Below are 18522 nucleotides of genomic sequence, written 5' to 3'. Positions count from 1 at the left end.
ACACACACACACACACACACACACACACACACACACACACACACACAGTGGTGTACAGGGTTAGCAAAATAACTCAGCAGCTAAAGGCTTGAGTTTGAAAGCCATGACACACAAGGGGAGTCCTGGAGAGACGGCTCAAGTGATCTCACAACCTGAATTCAAGTCCCAGGAAAGGGGGAACCGATTTTCACAAAGTTGCCATCTGACTTCCGAATACTCAGCCCGATAAATAAATAAATGAAATCTTAATTTAAAAAAAAAAAACACATAAAACAAGCAGACAAAAAAAACCTGAAAACAAAACAAGTAAAAAAAAAAAAAAAGGGGGGGGGAGAATGAGAGGGACTAGATTTCACAAAGAAGGGAAGGAGAAGTTAGCAGGGATAACAGGAAGATGGAGCGGTTGAGGCAAAGCTGTTCCCTTTCTTCCTCCCCGGCTCCCTTACCAACCCCTCCCGGCCCTCCCCCCATTGCTGCTGTGCCTGTTAACTCTGTGGGCAGGAGGAGAAAGACTAGGGTCAGGAGGGGAATCCTCTATGAGTTTCCAGCTCTGTCACAGTCCTGGAGTGACAGGTGTGGCTTCACCCATCCACCCAAAGGATGTGGCTTCCCCCCTGGGCCTTCTGTAAGGAAGTGTCTTTACGGCTCTGAGGTTGAGTGCTGGATAAAGCAGGGGAGCCATGAGGAAGGGAAACAATTCATGAGCTGCCACCGTCTGTTCACAGGCTGCTTCTGGCTCTCCCGGGCGCTCTGCCCTACCTTTGCCATCCCCCGTCCCACCGCCAATAAGCAGCACAGTGTCAGACAGGGGCGCGGGCACCAGGAACTCTCCGCCAGGACAGGCAGCGAGCCCTTTACTGTGCCCATTGCAGCCTCTGCCAGGAGGCCAAGTGGGGCAGAGGGGTGGAGAGAGGCGTGGATCATGGATCCATCTGTGGTTGCTATGGTGCCCCAGGCCGGATTTGCCCATCTCTCCTAATGGAGCAAAGGGTAGAGGGGGGAGGGGGTAGAGAGAGAATAACTGGTCCCTTCCCTCCCCTCTTTTCTCTCTCTGGAGCAGATGTGGGGTATGTGTGGATGTGTAGGGGTGTCTGTTCTGGATCAGAGGTAGTTAAAGAGTAGCATGCCAGGATTAAGAGGTTTGGAGATGGGGGGACACCCTGAGTGAGGAGGGCAGGGCCCACATATCTATATCCAGAAGCTAACTGGTTACAGTGGAAGGGGGGGGGGGAAAGGCTAGATACTAGCATAAGAGAAAGGAGGGAGGGACAGACGGACGGAGGGAGGGGGGAAGATGTGGAGACAAGCCATGTACCAGCCTCTGCCTGCATTCCTCTGAGCCACCCAAACTCTAGGCAGCCTGGATTCCAGGGATCTGAGAGCTGCCAAAGAATGGGCCCAAGGGCAGCAGTGATCAGGCCTTCCCTTGTCTGGGGGCTCCTGAGTTACTGTTTCCTCTGCAGTTGGGCTCTGAGGAGTCAAAGGCCCTTGCGCTCTCTGCCTCCCTTACCCTCCCAAGCCAAGCCCGGATCTGAGACCCTGTGGATGCCCCCAAGGGGGGCTGAAGCCGCCCTGGCTTTTCTCTACTCCGGAGATGTTCAAGAGCTGTCGGGGGCTAACTGCAGCGAGAGTTACGAGGTCCGTGGGGCAGAAGGCAAGGCAGGAATACCCCCAGTCCTACAGAGAGCAGCGGGCACCCTGGCCCAGGCCGCCAATTTTCTCAACATGCTTCTGCAAGCCAATGACATCCGGGAGTCAAGCGTGGAGGAGGATGTGGAATGGTATCAGGCGCTTGTGCGCAGTGTGGCAGAGGGGGACCCAAGAGCCTACAGGGCCCTGTTGACCTTCAACCCTCCACCAGGGGCCAGCCACCTGCAGCTGGCCCTGAAGGCCACTCGGATGGGAGATGAAACCATCCTCCAGGACCTGTCTGGGAGCAGGGTACAGGAAGAGAGCCCAGAAGAGGATCTGGACGGCCCCGTCCTGCAGAAGCGAGTCCTGACCAACGACCTAAGGAGTCTTGACAGTCCCAAGTGGCCACAAGCAGACGGTTATGTGGGGGACATCCAGCAGGTGAAGCTCTCTCCTCCCTTTTTGGAATGTCACGAGGGCCGGCTCCGACCCGGCTGGCTGGTCACCGCCTCAGCCACGTTCTATGGACTCAAGCCAGACCTCAGCCCAGAGGTCAGGTAAGCGGGTTCGGGAAGAAATGACAGATGCCTGAGGATGAGGGGGACACAAGGCCACCGCGCCACCACAGGCCATTTGGCAAGAACATGTGTACATCTAAGGAGGCACAGACGTGCGTGCGCACTCAGCTGGGTAATTTTACAGCTGGCACCAGGAACCTGTAGCTACCTCTTAACATTCTCAGGTGTGAGTCTGCGAGCTGTGCGGGAACCAGTCAGTTCATAGATATTTATCCGCACATCTGTTGATTCGCTTTTTTGTTTTATGTGTGTGTGTGTGTGTGTGTGTGTGTGTGTGTGTGTGTGTTCATTTTATTTTGTTTTCTAATAAGACAGTTTGTCATGTAGCCAGGGCTGACCTGTAACCCTGATCCTCCTGGGATTACAGGCACGTGCTGGGTGTCTGTCGATGTTGTCTGTACCTTAAGCTCACAGACGGGTGAGTACAGACAAGGACGGATCTTGGTTCTCAGGTCTGAGGTACAGACTGAAGAGGTAGGAGAGAACCTGATGACAGTAATAACCCATATTCCTGGCTTCTCCGAGGAGCCACATGGACACTCCAGGAGGCTTCCCAGGAGAAGGAAAAATTCCTGGACAGGGGCTTGGAACCAAAGCCCTTTCTTTCTGTCCAGGATTTGGCTGAGTCCCCAGTGCCATTACCAATGACCAGGCTCTTGGCGGAGCGGGCCCCAGTACCCTGTATGCTGCCGAAACAGTTTGTGATATTCCACAAAGAACTGGCTCTGCCTGCAGCTAGGATAGAGGGCCAGTTGCTCGACGGGGAGGCCAGCAGCAAAGGAATGCAGCAAGGCCAGGCTCGCAACGGCGCAGCAGCGAGCAGAGCATTGCTTTTCCGGCTCTCTGCCCCCATGCATCGTTCCCAGCCGGGCTCCCCTCCTGTAAGCAGGCTTCTGGCCCCTTGCCAGAGCTCTCCCAATTCAGGCACAACAGGGCTTCTCCGTTCCAGGGCTCCTTTGCTGTGATTAGTTCAGACCCGGCTTGGGCAGAGTTGAGGGGCGGTGAGCAGCTGAGCTGCAGATGATGTGTGTATAGATGCAAGTGTGAAAAAAAAAATCCCTTCATGGCGACCAGCAGAGCCCTGGCTCCTGCATGTCCTGGCAGGCCTCTTCCCCCTACCCACTGACAAAAAGCGGAAAACGACAAGAGGCCGAATAGTGGAGAAGTGGGGGGAGCAACCTAGGGGGAGGGGGACTGTTGCCACAGAGACAGGGCCAATGATTGCTGCACTGAGTGTGTGTGCCCTCCTGCCCCTGGGCTGAAGTGTGCAAAGACTGTACCGCCCCATAATCTAGTGATCTCCTCAGAGACCCCCTTGTCCCCCTAACTGTCCGTTTGCTTCCCTAGGGGGCAGGTGCAGATGGATATCGACCTCCAAAGCGTGGACATCAACCAGTGCGCAGGCGGCCCGGGCTGGTACTCTAACACACACCTGTGTGATCTCAACAGCACTCAGGCAAGGAGGGCGGGCCCACTGAGTCCCGCCTTCATTCCCTTTTCACTCCAATGAGCAGTTAACAAGGCCACCCTGACAGCTCAGAGCTTTCAAGGAGGTCCCAAGTGGTTGGCAGAGGTGACAGGGCCAGCTTTTGAAAAGGGAGGCCAAGGTACAGCCTATTCCATACCTTCCACCTCTTCCCCAACAAGCTATTCCTCGGGCCTGTGCGACCTCCAGTGTACCTCCCTGTTTGCCCTCCGTTCTGGTTAGGCCAGAAGCTTTCCTCGGGTGCACACTTCCCGTTCACACAGCCCTGAGCGTCCCGCCGTGGAGAGGATGATGTTCCATTCGTAGTCACTGGAGTAAACAGAATTGCTGGCGGGTGTGGGAGGAGTCCAGCCAAAGCTTGAAAAGGTCTGTGGCTGGTGAAGATGACGAGTTCCAAGCCACACGCAGGATCAAAGGCCTGTGCCTCACAGATATCTGCTCTCAGCCACTGGCCTCAGCCACGGGTTTAGTCTCCCTGCCCGCCGCTGAGGTCACGTGCTGTCCCCCTGCTGAACAAAGTAGAATCAAGAGCTGACCTTGGCATCCCACCAGCCTGGCATTAGGCTGAGGAAAGTAATCCTATGTTAAAGCCAGAAAGGTTCTGACGCAGGAAGCTGCCCCTCCATGTTTTTGTTTTTGTTTTAAGATTCATTTATTATGTATACAGTGTTCTGGCTGCATGTGCACCTGCAGGCCAGCAGAGGGCACCAGATCTCATCATAGATGGTTGTGAGCCACCATGTGATTTCTGGGAATTGAACTCAGAACCTTTGGAAGATGCTCTTAACCTCTGAGCCATCTCTCCAGCCCCCATGGGGCAGGGAGAGCAGGAGGGCTTTTTAACTCATCTGTCTTAGGGTTACTGTTATGACAAAACACCATGACCAAAAGCAACCTAGGGAGGAAAGGGTTAGTTCACTCACGGTTCATCATCAAAAGCAGTGAGGGCAGGGACCTGGAGGTAGGAGGCAATGGATGCAGAAGCCATGGGGGGTGCTGCTTACTGGCTTGCTCAGCCTGCTTTCTTATAGAACCCAGGACCACCAGCCCAGGAACGGCCCTCCCACATCAATCGCTAATTAAGAAAATGTCCTGTAACTGGAGCTTATGAGGGCATTTTTCAACAATTGGGGCTCCCTTCACCCCTGATAACTCTAGCTCAGGTCAATGACATAGAACTAGTCATCACCTGTGTGCCAGGTGGGGCAGGTCACGGGAACCGTTTGAAGCGGGGTATAAGGAACACAGCACGATCGGGCTCTGAGCTCTCTCTGCCTTCACCTCCCCCAGCACCTAGCCTTAGCAACAGCTAGGCACCAGGAAATGGGACATGAGGCCGCTGTAACTGCGAGCCTGAACAAAAGTACTCTTTTCTTGGATGCTCCTTAAAAAGGCCTAACAGCCGGGAATGGGGATGTTTTCAGAGGGAGGGGGAGGGCTGGGCAAGAACCAGAGAAAACTTCTGACAAAATCTCCTAACGTAAACCCGGAAGCCGTGGATGGAGGGGACCGTCCCAGCAGGGAAAGCTTCCAGAGAAAAACATCAAACAAACAAATGTCACTTGTCATCCCCACAGTGTGTCCCCCTGGAGAGTCAGGGTTTTGTACTTGGCCGCTATCTCTGTCGCTGCCGACCTGGATTCTACGGGGCTAGTGGTTCTGGGGGTACGTAAGTATGGAGGGGACTAAGCAGAGGTTTTGCAAGCCAAGGTAAGTTGGGATGGAACACCTAGAGGAGAAGGGTAGGTTGAAGGTCATCCTGGGAGGAAGCGGGGAGGCCAACAGCAGAAAGCCAAGGGGAGAGGCTGGCAGGGCATGGTGGTGCACACCTGTAGTGCCAGCACTTGGGAAGCTGAAGCAGGAGGATTGCCACGAATTCAAGGCCATAGTGGGGGTGCGGGGAGAAGGAGAAGGAGAGAAAGATCAGCAGGGTTATTTGTAGGTGGCTGCCTTCTAATAAACCCAAACACACAGGTCTGAGGCAAGTTAGCCTACCAGTGAGCCTTAGCTGGGCATCACCACTTCCTATTTCCCTGTCCTTCATAGGGCACGCCCCTTCACTTTCATTCCTGGGGCATAAGCTACAGGAGAGCATGTAGCTCCCGGGACCCAAGGCTAGAGCCTCAGAGGTCTCTAGCCAAGCTCCCCTCCTCACCCCCATCCTGTTCTTTGCAGGGTCCAAGGAGACTGCCACCCAGGCTGCTGGGCAATTCGGGTCCCCACAAGGCAGCTCAGGGAAGCTGCTGCGCTGCCAGCCATGTCCTGAGGGCTGCACCAGCTGTCTGGACGCCACGCCCTGCACAGTGGAGGAGGCCCTGGCGCTGAGGACAGCAGTGCTGGCATGCCAGACCTGCTGCATGCTGGCCGTCTTCTTGAGCATGCTGGTCGCCTACCGTTGCCGCAGGAGCAAGGCAAGAAGGCCTCACACAGCTCCTGTGCACACGTCCAAGCCATCTCAACTAGAGGGCTAAGTCTTGGGAGAACGGGTGCTACTCTTGCGTCTCTCCTCCTGAATGTGTGACACTAGGCAGTGACCTCTCTACCCTAGATCTGTTTCCACCTCTGCAACGTGAAGGCACTGTATTTGCTTCAACAATCTCTAGTTGAATGCCTACTCAGAGCAAATCACTAGGTAGTTGGCAGAGTGCAGGGAATCATATGAAAGAAGGGGGAGTTAGTATGACGTGGAAAAGGATAGAAGCTCCACAAAGACCAAATATATCTGGGCATAGGGGTCTTTTCTGAGACTGATACTCCACCAAGGACCATGTATGGATATAACCTAGAACCTCTGCTTGGATGTAGCCCGTGGTAGCTCAGTAATCAATTGGTTTTCCCTAGTAAGGGGAACAGGGACTATTTCTGACAGGAACTCAATGGCTGGCTCTTTGACCTCCCCACCCCCCCAAGGGAGGAGCAGTCCTGCTAGGCCATAGAGGAGGACTTTGCAGCCAGCCCTGAAGATACCTGATAAAACAGGGTCAGATGAAAGGGGAGGAGGTCCTCCCCAATCAGTGGACTTGGAAAGGGGCAGGGAGGAGATGAGGGAGGGAGGGTGGGATTGGGAGGGAATGAGGGATCTGGATACAGCTGGGATACAGAGTTAATAAAATGTAACTAATAATAAAGAGAAAAAAAATCACTAGGTAGTCACCCTACAAGAGAAATAATCTGGGTTCCCATGGAGGCATGGAGGAAGCAATTGAGACAGGAACAGGGTTGGAGGTGGCTGTCAGGTGCCATGGGAGCTTAGAGGGGGGACCCTGTTATTCTGGAGGGGATGGCATTGTGTTTGTTTGTTTGTTTGTTTGTTTGTTTCTTGAGACAGGGTTTCTCTGTGTAGCCCTGGCTGTCCTGGACTCACTTTGTAGACCAGGCTGGCCTCAAACTCATAAGAGATCCACCTGCCTCTGCTGGGATTACAGGTGTGTGCCGCCATGCCTGGCTGAGAAGGGAACTCTTATTCTGGACCAATGTGCAGTCTGATCAAAGCTTGGAGGAATGCCAGAGGCCCTTCCTAGCCTCAGCAACCTTTACTGCGAGCCCAGGGCAGCAGCCCTTGGTGCAAGGGTAGCTAAACTGTAGGGTGAGGCTGGAGACGTGGAGGCTGTGAACAGAGGGTGGAGCTAGCGCTGTAGGGTGGGAAACCCAGGGCCAGAGCGAGCCTCCAGACAGGCCCAGGCCAGGCTTGGCCCTACCCTGCTCACACCTCTCTCCCCTGGGCTCACAGAGGATCCGGTCATCTGGAATCGTCCTGCTGGAAGCCATCCTTTTTGGATCCTTACTTCTCTACTTCCCTGTGAGTCTGTGGCCAGTAGCTGGCCTTTATTTCTTAGTGTCCCCTACTCCCAAACTCTCACCCTCCTCCAGAGTCCTATGCCCCCTTCTTAGGAGGATTTGGCGACTTTAAATTCCCCCTACCAGACAGGCACGGTGGTGCACGCCTATAATCCCAGCACTCGATGGGCAGATCTCTGTGAGTTCCAGGCCAGCCTGGTCTACAAAGTGAGTCCAGGACAGCCACGGCTACACAGAGGAACCCTGTCTCAAAAAAAAAAAAAAAAAAAAAAAAAAAAAAGATGACATTTCTCCCTAGCTGTTCTAACAAATGGCAGGGTAGCCCGGTGGGCTCTGAAGGCAGAGACCCAGGCTCAAAAGAGTTCTCTGACCTGCTGCCTGGCTATGGTTTTTCTACCCTTCCCGAAACTTAAGCCGCAACTCTGCAAAAGGGGAACGTGAGGCCTCCTCTGTGGGCCTGCTGGGAAGATGGCTCACGTATGTGACTCGGAGCTAGAGCGGAGTGAGAGCAGAGCCGACAGCAGCTTTTTCCTTCCCCTGCCATCAGGTGTTCATCCTGTACTTCAAGCCCAGCGTCTTCCGCTGTATTGCTCTCCGCTGGGTCCGGCTGCTGGGGTTTGCCGTCGTCTACGGGACCATTATACTGAAGCTCTCTAGGTAGGGCCTGACAGACCCCCTCACTGCTCTGCTCACGCCGGGCCACCCAGCTCATTCACACAGTGGAGTTTTTCAGAGCCAGACCTCCCCCCCTCCCCCCCAACCAGCCTCAATCGCTCAGCTTTTCCCTCTCCGGGTAACTTTTGGAAAGAGCACAAGAGGTAAACACGTGAAGGGCTGGGAAGCAATGGACAGGATTCAGGGCTCGGGTGAGGTTAAGAGCACTGGCTGCTCTTCCAAAGGTCCTGAATTCAATTCCCAGCAGCCATAGGGTGGCTCCTAACCATCTATAATGAGATCTGGCGCCCTCTTCTGGCGTTCAGCTGTACATGCAGGCAGAACACTGTCTATGTCAATAGATCAATAAATCTTTATTTAAAAAAGAAAGAAAGAAAGAATTCAGGGCTCTGGCCCCAGCCTCGGCCCTCCCAAGTTCCCATGTGTACCTTACTCCCTTCAGGGTGCTCCAACTGTTTCTGTCTCGAACTGCCCAGAGAGGCCCGCACCCAAGCAGCGGGCAGCTGCTGCGGCGTCTAGGGCAGCTCCTGCTGCTGGTGTTGGGCTTCCTAGTCGTGTGGACAGCGGGCGTCTTGGAGCCAGGGATCCAGCACACACCTCTGGTGACCCGAGGCCACACTCCCACTGGCCGCCACTTCTACCTCTGTCACCATGACCACTGGGACTACATCATGGTTGTGGGTGAGCTGCTTCCACCGAGGCCAGCCTCCCCGGGCTCCTAGCTGTTTGCCTCCAGGGTGTTCTTGTGCTAGCTTCCCCAGGTCTGGGCTGCCCAGCACGCTCGGTTTTGGAGATGGTCAGCAGGCTGCCAAGGCGGTAAAGAATCCTGTCCCCTCCTCTCCTCCCCGAATCTCCACAGCGGAAATGATGCTGCTGTGTTGGGGCAGCTTCCTCTGCTATGCCACCCGGGCGGTCCCCTCAGCCTTCCATGAACCCCGCTACATGAGTATTGCCCTGCACAACGAGCTGCTGCTCTCCATTGCCTTCCACACAGCCAGGTGAGCACCAGCCCTCCTTCCTCAGGCTCCTCCCACCCTGCCAACGGGTGAGGGGCTCCATCTAACAGTAATCCTTGCAATGCTGCTCTGCCCACACATGCCCTTCCTATACCCCGGATCTCATTCCGGAGAGATGCCCTACCCACAAGAGGAGGAAATGTGTCTCATTCCTAATCCCTCGCCTCGGTCCTAAATCCCTCAAACCCTCACTCCTTCCTTCCTCTTTAGCCTTCAGAGCAGCAGGCCTGCTGTGTGCTTATGGGGACCTGAGCCTGTGGTGGAGGAAGAAGCAAACCACGGGACCCTAACAGAGTCCTGAGCACAGTTCTGTAACCTGGGCAGGCAGAGGCAGTGGGGTGGAATTGCCTAAGAGGACTCCTCAGAAGAGGGGATTAATGGGAACCTCGAGATTACACCTGTAATCCAGAGAGAGAGGAAGGGTGTCCTGCTGGCGAGTGCCAGGCTGGGGCTAGGGCTGGGGCTGGCACAGGGAGCTTAGCGAGGTGAGGCAGGCAGGCTCTGATGAACACCCTGTCCCATCCGGCCCTCAGGTTTGTGCTGGTTCCTTCCCTGCACCCAGACTGGGCCCTTCTCCTCTTCTTCCTCCACACCCATTGTACGGTCACAGCCACACTGGCTCTGATCTTCATCCCTAAGGTAAGGCCTCTCCCCTACTACATAAGGCAGGCCCTCAGCCCCTTGGTAAAGAACGCTGGGGGCCCACCACCTCACCACCCTCTCCACGTCAGGAAGAAGGAGCATCCCAGGCAAGGACTCGGTTGGGAGAGGGAGCTAGTCCCTGTTTCCCGTTCCCACGCAGGGAACATAGAACCAGGGATGGAGGAGTTGTTGTTGTTGTTGTTGCTGATGTTGTTTTGTTTGGGTTGTTGGTTAGTTTGTTGAGACAGGGTTTCCCTGTGTAGCCCTGGCTGTCCTGGAACTCTATAGACCAGGATGGCCTTGAACTCACAGAGATCTGCCTGCCTCTACTAGGAGTGAAGGCGTGAGCCACCATGTCTGGTCCCCTTTTAATGCAGCTGGTAGACTCTGAGGGTGTGGGGAGCAGTTCATAGAGGCGGGTTGGAGAGCTGAAGGCCATGACTACAGACATTGTGCTGGTCACTGCTGAGGAAGAAAGACAGGGAATTACATTCCCAAACCAGGGCTGGAGAGATGGCTCAGAGGTTAAGAGCACTGCTCTTCCAGAGGTCCTGAGTTCAATTCCCAGCAACCACATGGTGGCTCACAACCATCTAGAGTGAGTTCTGGTGCCCTCTTCTGGCATGCAGGTGTACGTGCAGATAGAACATTGTATACATAAAAAATATATAAATTTTTAAAAATGTGTTTAAAAGAAAAAAAAAATTCCCCAAATCAGAAAAAGAGTAGAGTTAAAGACTCATGAGGTAAAGACAGAGTCGATGAGGGTAGGAGTGGACAGGACACCATTGTGTCTCCCATCTCCCCCACCTGTCCCGGCCAGTTCTGGAAGCCAGGGGCGCCTCCCCGGGAGGAGATCTTGGAGGAGATCTTAGAGGAAGTATATGAAGACGAGCTGGACCTTCAGGGCTCAAGCTCCTACCTCAACAGCAGCATCGCCTCAGCCTGGAGTGAGCGAAGCCTGGACCCAGGGGATATTCGGGTAGGTCTCCCTCTCCCACCCCAGTTCCTTTTATTGTTTTGTTTTGGTGTTTTGGTTTGGTTTTTTGAGACAGGGTTTCTTGTGTGTAACAGAGTCCTGGCTGTGCTAAACTTGCTTTGTAGACCAGACTGGCCTTGAACTCACAGAGATCCACCTGCCTCTGCCTCCCGAATGCTGGCTAGGATTAAAGCTGTGCCCCACCACTGCCTTGCCTTTTACAGTGTTCTGCCTGCATGTGTGCCAGAAAGAGGGTATCAGATCTCATTATAGATGGTTGTGAGCCACTGTGTGGTTGCTGGGAATTGAACTCAGGACCTTTGGAAGAACAGCTAGTGCTCTTGACCTCAGAGCCATCACTCCAGGCCCTTGGTATCAACCTTTAAGGACTAAACAGAGTACAGTTGTGCTGCCACCGGCCTGCATACCACTGAATCACCCTAAGTCTTCCCTCCCTCCAACACTGTATTTCCCTTTTCTACCATCCTCGACCCCCCTGACTACATACAATGGTACTGAAGCCCAGATACCCAGGCAAGAATGCACTCTTGAGCCCATGTCATCATGGGGACAGACTAGAAACGCCTTGAGTCCCTAGCAAAGTGGAATGGAAGGTAACCCTAAGGGTCAGCCATGGGGGCTAGGAAGTTTTGACAGAGGGTGACCACCGGGCTCCCATTTCTTTCACTGAGACCCTGGAGGAGCTGGCTCCCTCTTATCTTCCTTCCCAAGGGCATCGTAGAGAGCCAGGGGTTGGCACGAGACCACGTGGTTTCAGAAAGCCCAAAAAACCATCTTGGGAAGCCATCTGCCTACCCACCTCCCCTCCCAGTTCCCATCCCAGGAGCCTCTTCGGGTCTCTCCATGGCCTCGCCATCTTCTGGGTCCTGCCTAGTCTGCCTTTGCGCTCCTCTCCGAACTGTGGAGCCGGAGCACAGAGAGGCCTAGCCATAGCCACAGCACATCGGCCCCTCCCTTTTTAGAAGACAAGCCAATCTGCTACTCCTGTGCCAGCTTTGGGGAGAAACCCAGGGTTCAGAAGTCTTCTTTGACGCTGACATGTAATGTTCTTCCATGCACCTCCCAGAAAGCTCTTGGGAAATGAACATGGTCACAAAGAAAAAGCAGGGGCGCCAGGCAGTGGTGCTACACACCTTTGATCCCGGCACTTGGAGGCAGAGGCAGAGGCAGGTGGATCTCTGTGTTCAAGGCCAGCCTGGTCTGCAGAGTGAGTTCCAGGACAGCCAGGGCTACAGAGAGAAACCCTGTCTCAAAAGCAAACAAAGAAAGATACAGAGGCACAGTGAGCTCAATAAAATAGCTTTGGAGTACACATGGGTCAGAAGCCACATACCAGCCCCACCCGCCCCCAATGCCACTCATTTTCCATGAGATCACTGTGCCCCCGAGAAGGGAGGGCACCCTGTACCCGCAGAGCTGAATGGAATCAGCTCAGAACCAGCATGGCTCTGGTCTTGAAGGAAGTGCTGAATTCTAAGTTTTAGAAAAAGAAGGGGGAGGGGGGCTGGTAGGGACGGCTCAGCTGTTAAGAGCACAGAATGCTCTTCTAGAGGATCTGGGTTCAATTCCCAGCATCCACACGTCAGCTCACACCTGTCTATAATTCCAGGATCCGACACCCACAGACATACATACAGGCAAAACACCAACGCACGTAAAATAAAAATAAATAAGTTATTAAAGAAAAAGAAAGAAAGAAACAAGAAAGGGACAGAATTTGATGGAAGAGTGATTCCACAGAGAAAACAGTTTAAACAAGGGTCGGGGGTGGGCTCAGCCATCTCAGAGGGGACTCTGCTGCCCTACCCCCCCTCCTTGTAGGACGAGCTGAAGAAGCTCTACGCCCAGCTAGAAGTCCGAAAGACCAAGGAGATGGCCGCTAACAACCCGCACCTACCCAAGAAGCGGGGCAGCTCGCGCCAGGGGCTGGGACGTTCTTTCATGAGGTACCTGGCTGAGTTCCCAGAGGCCCTGGCTAGGCAGCACTCCCGGGACTCAAGCTCTGCAGGCCTCAGCAGCTTGCCAGGCTCTTCTCGACGGAGGCTCCTCAGCTCCAGCCTCCAAGAAACTGAGAAGCCACCAGCCCTGCGCAAGACCCGCAGCACCTACCAGCCCCACAGGGAACATAGCACACCTCCCCTTGACTCCACGCTCAGGAGGACCCTGTCCAAGAAGGCCTCACCAGCAGAGGTCCAAGAGTCAGTAGAGGGCCCCCCAGCTCTGGGCTTCAGGTCGGCCAGTGCTCACAACCTGACAGTGGGAGAGAGGCTCCCCAGAACCAGGCCCATCTCCCTGCAGAAGTCACTGAGTGTGGCAGCTGGCTCCAGGGAAAGGGCTCTGCTTGTGGCCAGTCAGGCCTACCTGGAGGAAACCTATAGGCAGGCAAAAGAGAGAGAGGAGAGAAAGAAGGCTGAGGCGGCCATGGTGAGCCCAGTGCGGAAGCCATCAGCCAGGAGGTTACAGCGACCTCTAAGGGCTCCTCTGTCAGCCCCACCTTCCCCTGCCAAGAGCAGTAGTGTGGACAGCTCTCATACCCTAGGGAGGCCTCATGAGGAGGCTGGGAGGAGGCTGCCTCACCCACCCATCCGGCACCAGGTCTCCACACCCATCTTGGCCCTGTCTGGGGCCTGGCTGGGAGAGCCAAGAATGCTGTCTCCCACCCCAACCTCTACATTGGCTCCTGTTCTGTTGCCAGCTCCAGCCCCGACTCCCATCCCTGTCCTGACACCGGTCCCAAAGTCCCCCCAGAGCCCCACCCTACTCACTTTCATCTGCCCCTGGGAGAACGCAGAACTGCCAGGCAAGAAAGAAAATGTGGTCCAGGAAGGCCCCACAGGGCCAGAGCGAAGTAGCCACTCACCTGCCTCAGCTCGTACCAAGATCTGGAGGGCCCTCTCTGTAGCAATGGAAAAAAGGGGAACTGGGGAGAGTGAGACCGTCACAGAGGGAGGTCACGTCCAGGAAGAAGGTGATGATATGGATGAGGACAAGCCCAAGGTCTTCTCAAAGTCCCACAGCCTCAAGACCCCTCTGCAGCAGGGCTCCGTGCGTAGCCTGGGCCTGGCCATCAAAGCTCTGACCCGTTCTAGGAGCACCTACAAAGAGAGCGGGGAGGCCAGCCCTGAGACTGAGAAGGAAAAGCCTACAGAGGTGAGCGCCGGGGCTCCACCCCGATCTCCCAGGCTGGGCCGGCCCAAAGCAGTGAGCAAACAGGCTGCCCTCACCCCCTGTGAGGATGAGGAGTCCCTCCAGAACCAACAGAATGCTCAGACAAGCAGAATGCTCCATGTTTGTCAAAAGGAGGACAGCAGAGATCAAGAAGATAGAAACAAGAGGAACTCCCAGGGTCTAGGGGAGAAGAAAGTGGAACGAACTGGTAAAATAGCGCTTGCCACACTGAGGCAAGTTTTTGGAGACAAAAATGCTGAACAAGTGAAGGAATCGCCTGTGGGAAACCAAGAGGTACCCACCACTGCCCTCCAGCCCCCAGGCAGTGCTGACCACAGGGTGGCTGAGGTGTGTCCCTGGGAGGTAACTGAATCAGGAACGTGCCAGCCAGAGGTTATCAACAAGGCCAAGATTGGCTCCTTGGAGGGGCCTGAGGGAGGCCTTGAGAAGAAGCCATCAAGACAAGTTCTAAGTAGTTCCTGGGAAGAGAGGGAGAGAGCCCCGGGGGAACCAGAGCCCGAAGGCGTGGGTGCCATTACTCGCAAAAAGCCAGAGAGGCTGGTCCGGAGCCAGGAGGTGGTGTGCCCTTGGGAAAGCATGGAGTCTGGAGGTCTGTCTCCTCAGTTGGCCCATCAGGACTCTAACAGAACCCAGGGCAGGTCTGTGGTAGTAGGCGGCACAGAAGTGAGGAAGGGGGAGGTGAGGCATCCAGAGGCTCTTCCACAGGGTGCTGTCAAGGCAGAGCTGTGCCCATGGGAGATGAGCGATGTGGGGGAGGGGGCATTGGTGCAAAGAGTACAGCAACTCCCTGAAGAACAGCAGAAATCCCCCAAGAAGGCAACCTTCCGGAGAGAACAGAATCTGGGCAGAGACCTGGTGTCTCTTTGTCCGTGGGAAAGTACTGATTTTCGGGGTCCTTCGGCAGTCTCACTTCAAGCCCCAGGAAGCTCAGGGAGTTTGGGCAGTGGCATTGCAGAGGTATGCCCCTGGGAGGCAGGAGAGATATCTCATGACAAGAAAGCTGAGGTCTGTCCCTGGGAGCTGGGCGATGGGCTGACAGATACAGAAACACTGAATCAGGGGACAGATGAGACGTCTCTCCCAGGAAAGGAGAATGCCTCCAGAAAGGGATGCTCAGTTGGGACGGGGGAGCAAACTGTGAGGGCAACGCCCACACAGGAGTCCGTGTGTCCCTGGGAGGAGGCAGCCCCTGAGCAGTCCACCTCATATCCAGACAACTCCTCATCCGCGGCTGGTGGGAAATCCCTAAGCATCGAGGGCAGTCGGGCGCTGCAAGTTTGTCCTTGGGAAGTGCTCGAGCCAGAGGGAAAGCAGGCAACGCCTTCAACAGCAGAAATCTGTCCCTGGGAAGGAGATGGGCGAACAGAAACCAGGATACCAGAACACACACCAAAAGAAGGAGAATTTCAAAAGGATGATAAAAAACCTGAAAAAGCGAGAATCCAAGCATGGGGAAAGGCCGAGGGGCAGAGCCAAAAGCAGGAAGCCATCTGCCCCTGGGAGAGCATGGACCATGGTGGCGCCCCACAAAAAGACAGGGAGAAACCCCAGGGCACTCTGCAGAGGCCAGGCAGCATGGAAGGCAAAGCTGCGGAGATCTGCCCGTGGGACGAGGAGCAGGAGACCCTGGCAGCTGAGAAGGCCAAGATCTGTCCCTGGGAAGTGGGTGCTGGGGCTGGAGAGGAAAGGGTTCTGGGGGCTGAAGCCTCTGGCATCTTTCCAAGTGATACAGGTCAGACATCTGTAGATTCTGGACCCAGCCAGACATCTGCTACTGCTCCAAAGAAGCCAGAGAGGCCAGGCTTGGAGAAGGAGGTTGTCTGTCCCTGGGACAGCTTGAGTCCAGGGGATTCCTCTCAGCAGCCAGACACTCTGAACACTGAGAAACTAAAAGATGGACTACAGAAACTGGACCATGTGAGTGCCAGGCCGATAGAGGTGTGTCCCTGGGAATCGGAGGAAGTTCCTACCAGTGAAAAAGCCAAGATCTGTCCCTGGGAAGTGAATGAAGGAACCCTGGATGAAGGACTGGAACAGGAGATGGGGAGTGAGCCAGCGGAACAAAGGAGAAAGAGTCTGGACATGGCAGGAGCCCCCCTCCAAACAAAAGGCACGTCAAAAGAGGATGCAAAACTCCACCAGGGACAGGAAGAGGAAGCTACCTGTCCTAGGGAAGACAAGGTCTTGGAAACATCTGCCCAGGCCTCCAAGGTCTTACCCAGCAACACCAGTGGTCAAACAGCAGAGGGACAGATCTTGGAAGCAAGTGACAGGGTGACTGACAAGGGAGACCTAAGACAAGACCTGAAGATGGGTTCTCTCCCAGAATCCACAACCCAAGGAAAAGCTCCAGCTTTAAAATCCCAGTCTGCCGTTCTTGGGAGAGGAGCAAGCGAGGAGCGCCAGTCTGTCTGCCTGCAGGAAAGCCTGGTCCTGGCAGGCTCTTCCTCCCATCCACACAGCCAGTGCCCTGACCAACCTGGAGCCAGCTCCCAGACCCTGGTCACTGCTGGGGATCCTGGGATGTGCTCGTGGGAAGCTCCTGACCCAGATCTGTGTAAACCTGACAGTGACACCAAGGTTGAGATCTGTCCCCGGAAGGAGCCTGGGACAGTTATGGAGACAGAGACATCAAGACAAGATGACGAGAAGAAGAAATCTCAAGAAGAAAAAGGAAGGACGCCTGAAATACTGGAGCACAAAGGTGTGGCAGTTCAGAAAACACCCCAGACCAGCAGCTCTGGGCAGCAGGAAGGTGGGGAGAGTCAGGACTTGGGGGTGCAAGCAGCCGAGGGTGCTTCTGATGGAAGCAGAGGCAGTTCTGAGGACGTGAGCTGTGTCGGGGTGGCACAAGTGTGTCCTTGGGAAGTGGAAGAGGTTCCCTCTGCCAAGGAAGTGGAGAGCTGCCCTTGGCAAGCAAGTCCAGGAGCAGTGGGGGAGGGGGCACTGGACGGAGAGCAGGGTGGAGAGTCGCAGGGGGCTGGAGGGGCTGAAAGGCACTTCTTAAAAGCAGCAGAAACAGACTACCCCTCAGAAGGCATGACGTCAGCGGGGCTCCTCCCCGAGGCAGACACTCTGGACACAGACGACCCCAAAGTCAGCCTCCACGGAGCAGGCAGCCCAGGGAAACGGCTAGCAGAAGTCTGTCAGTGGGAAGTCACAGACCCAGAAGGCAATAAAATCAAGGGCACCATGGCAGACATCTGTCCGTGGGAGGAAGACAGGGCCCGACCTGATGAATCTGGCCTCCTGGCTTTAGCCACAACCCAGACAGATGTCCCTGCTGCCCCTGAGAAGTCACTTTGCCTCTCCGTACACAGATCTTTGGAGACCTTTCTCCCAGACAGCAAGAGCGTCCGCCCAGAACTGAGCAAGCCAACCAGTGCTTTTCCTCTGGAAGGTGTCAGAGAACAGGAACCTTTGGGACTTGAGTCTGGAGCCAAGTCAGCTCCAGAACCAAGTCTTGGAGAAGGGGAGGCTCCAAAGTCTTTGTCCTTAATTGAAGAGCAAGGACAAATGGCTTCTGAAGCCGAAGCTGAAGAATTCAGCCTCCCACCTGCCTATCCTTGGGACTGTGAATGAGCACCATGGTAGAGTCAGGGCTTCTTCAGGACACTCCCCACCCACGTTCCAGTGTCCCTAAAGAGCCAACTCAAAAGACTACTTCCTCACCCCAGGAGGCCAAGTGACAACCCATTCAAAAGGAACTGAACAAGAAAGGTGCAGCTTGGACCCCAAGGAGCATTCCACCCTCCTCACTTCTCTTTCTGTTTGAAGAAACAAAAGCTGGACCTTCCCCCTCTTAAGAATTCTGCCATCCGTCCAGAACACCTGACACAGCTGTTCAAGTCGGAACTCTTACGCAGTTTACCCCAGGCAGCAAAGAACTACACCATACAAGGCAGTGGCAATCGGGAGACTGGGCAAGAGACAGCTATAAAGGCATGTAACTAAGGGTGAAAGACGGCCTGAGAGACAGACAGCTCAGTGGTTAAGAGCATGCACTGCTCTAGCCGGGGCCCAGGTTTGGGTCTCAACACCCAAGTTGAGGGGCTAACAACTGCCTACCACTCCAGCTCCAGGGGGATCCTTCAATTTCTTCTTCTGGTCTCTGCGACCACCTACACTCATGTCAGACAGATAGACAGATGTACACACGTACAAAATTAAAAATAAATATCTAAAAGAAGATGAATCACAGGAAAACAAAGGCAAACTATGTGTCTGAAAAAAAAAAAATCTCATAGGCCTAGACCGTGTCCTCTTTCTTACCCCTTTCCTTGTGGCCAGGCTGGTCTAAAACTCAATATGTAGCTGAAGCTGGGCTTAATCTTCTGGTTTTCCTGCATCCACTTCCTGAGTTCCGGGGTTCCAAGTGTGCGTCACCATGCCCACCTGACTCAGTGGTGGCAACTGAGCCCAGAGCTTCCTGTATGCCAGGCCCAAGGACCGTGTCACCTGGACCATATCCCCAGCCAGCCTTTGTCTTCCTGTGGGTACATGCAG

The 18522-nt window shown here is 54.7% G+C and overlaps 1 protein-coding gene across 1 annotated transcript; it reads left to right on the top strand.

Moving 5' to 3' along the window:
* Positions 1–1392: 1392 nt before the first annotated feature.
* Gpr179 (G protein-coupled receptor 179) lies at positions 1393–17598 on the top strand. The gene is made up of 11 exons (XM_055620423.1): positions 1393–2189; positions 3558–3666; positions 5274–5361; positions 5872–6107; positions 7427–7495; positions 8042–8151; positions 8612–8850; positions 9029–9167; positions 9719–9824; positions 10651–10809; positions 12649–17598. Exons 1-11 carry the CDS (start codon positions 1393–1395, stop codon positions 17596–17598), a joined length of 7002 nt encoding a protein of 2333 aa, XP_055476398.1.
* Positions 17599–18522: the final 924 nt, after the last annotated feature.

The sequence above is a fragment of the Psammomys obesus genome, unplaced genomic scaffold, assembly GCF_907164565.1.
Source record: "Psammomys obesus unplaced genomic scaffold, mPsaObe1.curated_primary_1811, whole genome shotgun sequence".
NCBI lineage: Eukaryota > Metazoa > Chordata > Mammalia > Rodentia > Muridae > Psammomys > Psammomys obesus.
The sequence above is the reverse complement of the archived record's forward strand: the minus strand, read 5'-3'. Positions and strand labels throughout refer to the sequence as shown.

Excerpts from the sequence above, each read along its gene's own strand:
- Gpr179 (XM_055620423.1), top strand. The coding sequence starts at position 1,393 with ATGGGCCCAAGGGCAGCAGTGATCAGGCCTTCCCTTGTCTGGGGGCTC. Across the intron at positions 9,168-9,718 it reads ATTGCCTTCCACACAGCCAG|GTTTGTGCTGGTTCCTTCCC; the intron begins GTGAGCACCAGC and ends TCCGGCCCTCAG. Across the intron at positions 10,810-12,648 it reads TGGACCCAGGGGATATTCGG|GACGAGCTGAAGAAGCTCTA; the intron begins GTAGGTCTCCCT and ends CCCTCCTTGTAG.